The sequence below is a fragment of the Penaeus chinensis genome, chromosome 25, assembly GCF_019202785.1.
Source record: "Penaeus chinensis breed Huanghai No. 1 chromosome 25, ASM1920278v2, whole genome shotgun sequence".
In the NCBI taxonomy this organism is placed as follows: Eukaryota; Metazoa; Arthropoda; class Malacostraca; order Decapoda; family Penaeidae; genus Penaeus; species Penaeus chinensis.
This window is the reverse complement of record NC_061843.1, coordinates 21,893,973-21,903,972: the sequence shown is the minus strand read 5'-3', so window position 1 is coordinate 21,903,972 and position 10,000 is coordinate 21,893,973. Positions and strand designations below refer to the sequence as shown.

The following is a 10,000-nucleotide window of genomic DNA, read 5'->3' as shown; positions in this document are numbered from 1 at the left end:
AATCCCAACCTTACCTTTCCTACCTTATATTTATTTCCTAGACAGGGGGTAAGGCCCTGTTCCCCCCTCTATTAGCACTTCATGCCAACTTATAGAAAATCCGAGATTAAGAACTCTGGCTGTGTGAAGGTGTTGTGGACTTAGTTTCTGAGCGGCAACATGCAGTGGATGTTTTTTGTCATTCCACGATAAATATCAGGCCTCTGTAGCTGTACCCATGCTGTTTATAACTCTATTCTTGTTCATTTCCCTATATCTCTGTGAATTGCTCTCAGTAACATTAACCCTCTTCTCTCTTGCTTTATCATGGCAATTTTCTTTACTTGGAGGAAAAGACAAAACCATGACCTATCATAAAATAATCTCATATGAATGAAATGCATTACAATGTGCAAGTAACCATTACATTCTTTCAGAATAATTCATAATACCTAATAAGGCACAACTTTGTGTGTTTGTGTGTTCTTAAGATATATATAGATATAGATAGATAGATAGATAGATAGATAGATAGATAGATAGATAGATAGATAGATAGATAGATAGATAGATAGATAGATAGATAGATAGATAGATAATGTGTGTATATGTATATATGTGTGTGTATATATATATACATATATACATATATATATATATATATATATATATATATATATATATTTTACAAACACACACACATATACATATACTGTAATTATCCTTTATACCTAAAATACAACTGAACAATTATTATAAATAATACATAGTTTAATATTTCTATATTTTGTAATCGTAATGTGTTACCCAACCATAACATGTTACTAAATAAAAAAAATTACAATATCCCAAGAAAATGACTGACGATACTATACACTTTCCTCGACAGCTTCCATCATAAAGATATACTTAGACTGATCAACAAACAGGCAATAGACATAGTAATAGATAACCGATATATCGCAAAACTCCTGTTACATATCCTCGGCCGAGGCGGAAAAATCAAAACAAAACAAGGAAACCGCCTCCATTTCCCCTTCCCTTCGCCTCACCTTCACGAAACTCCCACAGCACCTAGACCGATATCTTATGCGCCCTTGGGGTGGAAATCTAACGTAATTTACCGATCTGAGACGACGCGAGAGGACGAGAAAGTCTGGAGCAGTTGGAGATCAGCTGATTGAGGGCGGCCATCTTGGGGGACTGACGGGAAACCCTAATCGGCAACTCTCCGCGAGCTCTGATTGGTTGAAAGTAGACGTCCGTAAACCCTAATTAGCAATTTTCCGCGAGCTCTGATTGGTTGAAAATAGGCTACATACTACAAAGACAATTTTTCGTGGATAACAACTTTTTTTTTATTATTAAGTGCATTATGAAACTTGTGATACGAAGGTATTTGAAGGATAAGGTAGAACCTGTGTCAATGATTTATTGATACATACAAAAATATATTATATTTACAATAACAAATAACAATACGTGTAAGTTGTATTTAATTAACAGATAACAATTATATAAAAATCAACAATGATGGAAATGTCATACTATACAATAAGTACCTATAATATAAATATATATACATATATACATATATATATATATATATTATTACATCATTATTATATATAAAATATATATACATATATATGTTTATATATACATACATGCTGAATGGATAGGCCTTCAGACCACAGCCAGTAGACACAGAAACAAGTCTTAATAAATCACTTCTATTTAACTGTCATAACCAACAAATCTCTAGTCACTGGTACCTACCCATCACTTTGCCTCTTCGTAGGCAGCCGACAAAATCCCATAAAAAACAATCATAGAATTTGAAGTCCTCACTGCGAGGAATAAAATGTTTTGACTTTGACTCTCTCTCTCTCTCTCTCTCTCTCTATCTCTCTCTCTCTCTCTCTCTCTCTCTCTATCTCTATCTCTATCTCTCTCTCTCTCTCTCTCTCTCTCTCTCTCTCTCTCTCCGTGATCTCCGAAGGCGGCTGAAGCTCCTTGGCGATGCCACACATCTCGGAAGCATTTAAAGAATGTCATTTATTAATCAGTCTTTCTTATGGTACTTCAAATATCAAAGAACTTGCCTAAATGGTTTGAAGCTAAATTCATTCATCATCGAGCGAGAAATTAACGATAATCGAAATTCCTCTTTAATTTCCTCGGGCTACAGATGAATTCCGTGGAAGTGATAATCGGGGAAAAAATAATTATTATTTCTCGTCCTCAGTTGGTTATAACACAACTGATTTCTATGACGTTATCAGTTCATCTCACATTCCTAGAACAATGAAGATTATCTTTTAAATATGTGCGATTGTGTGTGTGTGTGTGTGTGTGTGTGTGTGTGTGCGTGCGTGCGTGCGTGCGTGCGTGCGTGCGTGTGTGTGTGTGTGTGTGTATGTGTGTGCGTGCGTGCGTGCGTGCGTGCACGCGCGCGTGCGTGTGTGTGTGTGTGTGTGTGTGTGTGTGTGTGTGTGTGCGTGCGTGCGTGCGTGCGTGTGTGTGTGTGTGTGTGTGTGTGTGTGTCGTGCGTGCGTGCGTGCGTGCGTGCGTGTGTGTGTGTGTGTGTGTGTGTGTGTGCGTGCGTGCGTGCGTGCGTGTGTGTGTGTGTGTGTGCGTGCGTGCGTGCGTGCGTGCGTGTGTGTGTGTGTGTGTGTGTGTGCGTGCGTGCGTGCGTGCGTGCGTGTGAGTGAGTGAGTGATTGATTTGTGTGTACTCCTCCATAGCATTGCACAAGCGCGCGCGCGTGTGTGTGCATCCATACAAACACGAGGGAACGGACATCACGCAGAGTACTTGTATTATAGTTAGCCAACAAATTTTAGGCATTCTAAAAGGGTGCTAGTGGATACGAAAAGGGTGCGAACGGAAGGGAAAAGGGTGCTAATGGATACGGAAAGAGTGCCAATGGAAAGGAAGGAGGGCACCAATTTTCGGGAAAGGAGGCAGCTGATGAATGAAAAGGGGCACCACTGAAAGGGGAATGGGCACCACTGGAATGGAAAAGGGGCACTATTTGAAGGTAAAAGGAACACTAAAAGAGAAAAGATACGGGGTACTGATGAGGGGCACCGAACGGAATGACAAGGGCATTATTAGAAGGAAAAGGGGCACCATCTTGAGGGAGAAAGAGCGCCAGTGGAAGGGAAAAGGGAGCATGACTTAGGGGAAGAAGGGGCCCTATTGAAAGGAAAAAGGGAAGGGGAAATGGGAAAAGGGAAAAGCAGCAACAGATTAGAGAGAAAAGGGCACATTTGGAAGGGAAAGCGGCATACAATGGAAGAGAAAATAGGCGCCACAATCAGGAGGGAAGGAAAAGGGGGAAGGAAGAACTGAAACAGATCCGTGTAGTTAGTTCTGTAAAATGAAAAGGCTGAAGTACAATTCCTTGTCAAAACCCGTAGACCTTAAACTACAGATAAATATATGTTCCTTATAACAATATATCGAATGCTACTCCTAATGAAGGAAATGTCAAAAAATAATTCTTCCAACCTATTTCTATATGGGGAAAATACAATAATCAATAAAAAACATATCTTTTTTGCAATCTATATTGGATATTATATATATCAATATTTGATAGTAATAATGGTTATAGGAAAAAATAGATTGTGATAGTTTTCGTTATTCATATCATGAGTTTGTTGCGATTATAATGATAAGAAGTAATGACAAATAAGCGTTAGAGGAAACTTTTGATAAGAATATGAAATAAAATATTTATTTAAAATTTTAATTATTTTAGCGGGAGTGAAGATCGGTGCCACATCTCCAAAGAGTTGGGACGAATGTCACTGAATGTCAGATTGTACATCTTTGAATCCATCACAGTAACAAACAACAGAGCTACACAAATATATAGCATTATGATTATAGAAAGAAATCCTCCTATCGCCAATGAAAGTTAAACTAAGACTTATTTACTCTGTAGACGTGGCACCAGCGCGTCCATGCCTGGCGACCGTGGCGCAAGACGAGGCTGATGTCGGCCGCTTATTCCCGTTTATCTCATCTTCTTCCAATTCCCGTGATTCGTTCGATTAGATTCTCTCCCGGGAGGCGAGATGGAACCCTTTCCCAACAGCCAGGCAAGCACACAGGTGAGGCTGAGGTTTCTTTTGGCGTGAAATGAGGCGACAGGAGAAGGCAGGCAAGTTTGTTTTCTTTTTTTCTGTAAGTGAAATTTTTTAATGTTTTCTTAAAAGCCATTATTTCTGGAGGGTCTGGAAGGATCGTCGTCATACCCCGTGTTCATTCTCTGGGGCGGAAGATTATGTACTTTTCAGTGTAATTAAATGCAGGTGATGTCATGGTAACTCCCATTAGGATTTTTAATTTATTTATTTCGCTATTTCTATGTCATTATCATCATCATCTTCATGTATCATTATCGCCATTCATCCTATTTTATGCCCTGCCTTGCCCCTGTTGTCCTCAAAAGATGTGTCATCCGGAGGGAGACTGACATAGGCCTACCTTAGGGGGAGGGAGTCGCACTCGTTGCAGAGTTCAGCGCGAGGAATTCATTGGCGTTTGCCGGAGTGTGGAGCGCAGAGGCCGGGGGGGAGCCTCCAGCTGTTCCGTTTGCACTGATTGGTCGCTTGCCTTTGCCGGAGAGCCGTTGGACGCCGAGCTGGAGGCTGAAGCACTTTGGGCGAGACGAGCAAAGAACGCGATTTTTTGCCGAGGATTTGAATGAGCTCGTCTTCCAAGCGTCCACCACTTGTTCATCTATTTGTTTAACCATTAATGTGTTAATAAACATGTGAGTCTGTCCTTAGCCCCCAGACTGTGTGTGGGATTGCTTCTGTTGCACCACTTTTCAAACTTTCCTGACTGATGGAAAGGTAGTCACAGGCTAGAAGGCTATGCAGATATAAGGAAGAATAAATGTAAGGCTTTCGAAGGACACGTATAATAACATGTTTGTATGACGGGACTGATTCCACTAAGTCAAGGTCATCACTGAGAAGGTCCACTGCTCTAAGTGTCGAGCGATGCTGTGGCCGCCAATCGTCATGCTCTCATTTCATGTTCATGTTTCATGACTCCACTCTTCATGCAGTAGTCAACAAACCTTCGTTATTTCCTTTAATGAGAAGAATTTAAGAGGCTCCCCCCCCCCCTTTGTTTTGTTTGGTGAAGAGACGAGATTCTCTGTCAAGCAAAAATTGAGGCAGCAGAAATGTGAACCATTATTATTACTTGATATCACTTTGGAAACTTCATACACTCAAGTTCAAAAATGCAAATCTTTAATTTAAATAATTTTGCGATTGTGTCTGGAAAGATTTGCACATGCATGCACATGTGCACACATAAACACTCACACTCATGTGTGCGAGTCCACAACTCCTTAATACAGTTGCCCTTTCCTCCCTCCAGGGCTGGCGTGAGACACAGGAGGTGGCAAGCCAGTCAGAGTATGAAGTGGCTGATATAGAGAATGTCTGGGGTCGACTGCTCTCCGTCAGGGAAAATGTCTCTGTCTATAGTAAGTCTTTTTTTTTTTTATGTTGGATTATTGGTTTTTAAAATTGAAAATTAAATTTGCAAGTAGAAGTAGTGGTAATGACTGAATTGTCTTTTAAATATTTTAAATTCATAGCATGAGCATCTTTTTCCACCTCCAAATTTTCATTCTCCTTCTCCTCTCTCTCTTTTCCTTTCCATTTCTCCTTCCCTTGCACTTCCCCCTCCTCCTCCATCTCTAGTCCACCTTGTTCTGCTCTTCTTCATCATTACAATCATCATCATGGACATCATCATCACTATCCGTTGTGGCTTTCTAATTTTGTTTTTCTCCTCCACTAGACTTAAGCAAAAACTCTTACACTTTCGGTCGAGGAGACGCCGACCACCAGTTCACGAAGGACCATTTTGACAATTCACTCCTGCCGGCCATTTCAAAAATACACTTTCGGTGAGTGGCCGTGTAACAGGTTGGTATTAGGTGATGGAATTGAATTTGTGTTGTATGTTGTTTGGTTGTATCTTTTTATTTCCTGAGTATGGTTATTTCTTCCTCCTCTTCCTCCTCCTTATTCTTCTCTTCCTCTTCTGTATATGAGGTAAATTAAGCTGTGCATAAGCTACCAAAAATTCATGGGTTGTTTTTGCCATGAGTGAGATGTATATTAATAAATCACTCTACCAAGTTTCCTCCATGTGATACCCATACCCACCACACCGTCCCCCTACCCCTTGTAGGACTGCATCTCTTACTGTCAGTCGTGCAGTCACAATTTTTGTCTCATTTTTCTTGTAAATAAAATGTGGGTTGTTTAACCCAGTGCCACCAGGAAGATGCTGTGCACATTTTTTATTTATTTATTTATTTATATTTTTGTGAAATGTCTCTGCACATAGATGGCCCTGCTAGTGCTTAGCCACAAAGGAGTCAATTAGTAGACCTTGCGACCTTACCCGATTTCCCCTTTCCTGGAATTGGCCGGATTTTTTTTTTTTTATACTAATGCCATGAATACCGATGGTATTATTTTTTTTATAGACAATATAATTACTATAATATTATAAACATTAGTAACAGCAAAATAAGATAAAGTAAAATATTATTGTAAATCAAGGAAAAGGGTAAATGGGCGAGACAGGCAGTACTCATTGGTGACTTAGTACAAGTGTAGCCATCTTTGTGGAAATACAATTAACAAAGTAAACTCAGTTAACAGTTGGCATGCCATGCACATACATGCCATGCCCGGCAGCATTGGGTTAAAGCAATAAAAGTGTGAATTGTGACCTACCCCCATCCCTCCCTCTCTGTTTCCCTTCTGTGAAGTGTGCTATAATGTATTATGTTGTTGCTTTCTGATATATGTCGTCTTTTGACTATTTTACATTTCTTGAAATATCAAAGATCCATAGGTATTGTTTACAGTTGGAGAGTCATGTTAGAGCATTTGTACATAATGGATGTAATTCACAAAATATGATTACATATATGGCAAAGATCATTATAACAATAAACAAATAAAGGCCACTGGGAATAGCAAATTGGTGTGGTCAGTTTGGAAAAGGATTTATCTTAACCTGGCTTAACATTGGCGACAAGAATGGTAAATGGCATATTGCAGATCTTATCATCTACAAAATATTATTATTATTATTATTATTATTATTATTTCTTCTTCTCATTCCTCCCTCCCTCCTTCTTTTACAGAGTGAGTCGTGAGACCAATATCAATGACGTGGTCCTACTGGAAGACCTGTCCTGCAATGGCACTTTTGTCAACAAGAAGCAGGTTGGCAGAGGGAAGAAGGTCGTCCTGCAGAATAATGACGAGATCTCCCTTGCACACGCTAATAAAAAAGGTGCGTTTATTTCTTTACCTTTTTGCATTCTCATTATTTAGATGAGTTTGGGAGAGAGGGACATTGAGTCAGAGGGAGGGCGGAAAAGGGGCTAAGAGTTGTCGTGCGGATCAGTAGAGAGGTTTGGCCTTCACATGCTGATGGGAAGGTCATATCTCTTTTTCTTTTTTCTTCTTTTGTTTTATTTGTTTATTTATTTATTAACCTTGTGTTTATTATTGTTTTGTCTTAGTAGAAGAGATAGAAGCAGGAGGAGAGGTGGAAGAGTGTGGGTAACAGACTTGGATGAGGACACTGCCAAGATTGCCCACGGAAGCCAAATGGTTCCGTTCTTAGGGAACTGCTTCTTTCCTCTTTCCACCAGCAGAATGCAAAAGACCTTTTCTTTTGTTCTTTTTACTGTTATTTTAAGGAGATAGACAAAGAATGAAGGGAGACCAAACAAGGGATGAAGATAGCAATGACCTTGATTTTTTTGTTTTTGTTCTCATTTGTAGTTAAACAGACATTTTCTTTTCTCTGTTGTTTAGGTATTGTTCCTGTTGCATGACTTTTTCCTTGGTGGGAAGAGAATTGAACTGGTAAGAAGTGCTTTGCGCTTTGAGTGTTCTTCTCTTCCTTTTGTTCGTATTTGTGAAAATATTTTTTGTAAAGGTAGATTTTGTTCCATTTTTGTTATGAGAGCTTAGTAGAAATCATTTATTGGTTTCTGAGTCAGTGTCAGTGAATCCGTGACAGAAAAATGAAAAATGGCAAAAGAAGAAAAATAAAAGAAAGATGAAAAAAGGAAAAAAGAAACAATAAACATGTAAACATAAACATCAGTTATAGATAGAATAGAAAAGAGGATCAATCTACATGAACATCGATTAGAAAAAAATATTTAAACATTTATTTGCATCCAGAAACCTCAATTAGAATTCTCACCTTCGCAGTATTTGTGTTCTACGACTGCCTGCAAAACGACGACAGCAATTACCCTCCGCAGTTGACGCAGTTGTACACCATGTCGAAGAAATTGGGTGAAGGAACCTTCGGGGAAGTCAGATTGGCATATAAGCAGGTAGGCCACAAAAATGGAAGACTGAGAGATAATAAGGTAGTTGTAATAATATAGATGATAAAGGTAAAAATGATAATAATAGTGGTGATGATCAATGGCTATAACAAATAAGATAGCAATAATTGACAGTTGAAAAGCCCGTCATGACCCAGTGTCCTTCTCTCTCCTCGCAGGACACTCTCGAGCGCTGTGCTGTCAAAATCCTCAGGAAGAAAGGCAGTCAGATTGTCCTAAATAATATAAACACAATCAACAACGAAATCAAACTTCTTCAATCGGTGGACCATGTGAGTAGAGTCTGGTGGGGAGGTTTTGTTGTGGTTAAGGGCCTCTGTCCTTCTGTCTCTCTGTCTCCATCTTTCTTCTCTTGGTCTTTGTCTTTTCTCTCTTCTCTACACTTCTCTCCTCTCCTCTCTGGTGAGATTTGATGGTGGGAGATTTTGTTGTGGTGAGGTGTCTGTCTCTTCTCTTTTCTCTCTTCTCATTTCCTCTCATCTCCTGTCCTCTCATCTCCTCTTCTGTCCTCTCTCCCCTCCTCTCCTTTCTCTCTGTCTCTGTTTCTGTTTGTCTGTATTGTGATTCTGTGTATCTTTTTCAGACAAGGATAGGGTGGGAAGAAAAATGTGTAAGTAGATAATGATAAAAGAAGGAAAAGAGTGGATGATAATGGATGATATCACTTGGCAAGATCTCTGAAATAAGTGTGTGAGAAATGATAGTAAATTCCCAAGACTAGATGTACTGTCCAAAACAAAAAAAAAGGGGGAATGGGAAAATAAGAACCTCTATTCCCAGACGACGTAACTTGACATTCCAACCGTTTCCTCCTCGGCAGCCGTGCATCATCAGGCTACAGGACGTGATCGACACTCCAGAAAAAATCTATATCGTGATGGAGCTTGCCGAGGGCGGGGAGCTATTTGACAGACTGGCCTCCAACCGCAGACTACCCGAGTCGACCGTCAAATTCTACTTCTACCAGTTGGCACTCGCAGTTCAGTACCTGCACAGGAAGAACATCACGCACAGGGATATTAAGGTACCTGAATGTGGAAGTCTTAAGTTAGAAGGGATGTTGTTTCCTGTCATTTTTGTTGAGAAAATCATTATCATTGTGGAAAATACCAAAATGCAATTGTTGATTATTACTATTACAGTATAAATTCTTGTTTTGCATTATGCATTATGATTATTTTATTTTTGTTTGTTTTTATTATTATTGTTGTTATTATGATGATTGTAATGGTGGTGATGTAAATAACAATAATTATTATTATTGATGTTATTATCATTATCATCATCATTATTATTATTATTATTATTATTATTATTATTATTAATTTATTTTATTATTTTTTATCATTATTATTTTTTATCATTATTATTATTATTATTATTATTAGTAATAGTAATAGTAGTAGTAGTAGTAGTAGTAGTAGTAGTAGAAGTAGTAGTATTTTATTACTATTCATATAGGACATAAAGTCAGCCATGTTATTATTAATTGGATTGAGTATTATTTTGCTTAGTGTCATGTTGGTGCCTCATGGTCCAGGTGGTGTAGTTTGTATGCTTTAAGTGCTTGACCCTCACTCTCCTTCA

At 38.9% G+C, this 10,000-nt stretch overlaps 2 protein-coding genes across 4 annotated transcripts in view; one reads left to right on the top strand and one right to left on the bottom strand.

Moving 5' to 3' along the window:
• LOC125038733 (short-chain specific acyl-CoA dehydrogenase, mitochondrial-like) overlaps nt 1-1,212 on the bottom strand; it is a 12,794-nt gene extending 11,582 nt beyond the window's left edge. The window contains exon 1 of one of the 2 annotated variants that reach the window (XM_047632302.1): nt 1,104-1,212. In XM_047632302.1, the coding sequence (XP_047488258.1) occupies nt 1,104-1,173 (70 nt within the window). In that variant the 5' untranslated portion in view covers nt 1,174-1,212. Of the gene's footprint in view, nt 1-1,031 lie in introns of both variants that reach the window. The other variant, XM_047632304.1, reaches the window with a different exon arrangement.
• A 2,746-nt stretch (nt 1,213-3,958) lies between these two features.
• LOC125038545 (serine/threonine-protein kinase Chk2-like) overlaps nt 3,959-10,000 on the top strand; it is an 8,257-nt gene continuing 2,215 nt past the window's right edge. The window contains exons 1-7 of one of the 2 annotated variants that reach the window (XM_047632062.1): nt 3,959-4,103; nt 5,389-5,497; nt 5,818-5,926; nt 7,184-7,335; nt 8,271-8,398; nt 8,572-8,685; nt 9,234-9,437. In XM_047632062.1, coding sequence (XP_047488018.1) covers nt 4,068-4,103; nt 5,389-5,497; nt 5,818-5,926; nt 7,184-7,335; nt 8,271-8,398; nt 8,572-8,685; nt 9,234-9,437 — 852 coding nt within the window. In that variant the 5' untranslated portion in view covers nt 3,959-4,067. The remainder of the gene's footprint in view (nt 4,104-5,388; nt 5,498-5,817; nt 5,927-7,183; nt 7,336-8,270; nt 8,399-8,571; nt 8,686-9,233; nt 9,438-10,000) is intronic. The other variant, XM_047632063.1, reaches the window with a different exon arrangement.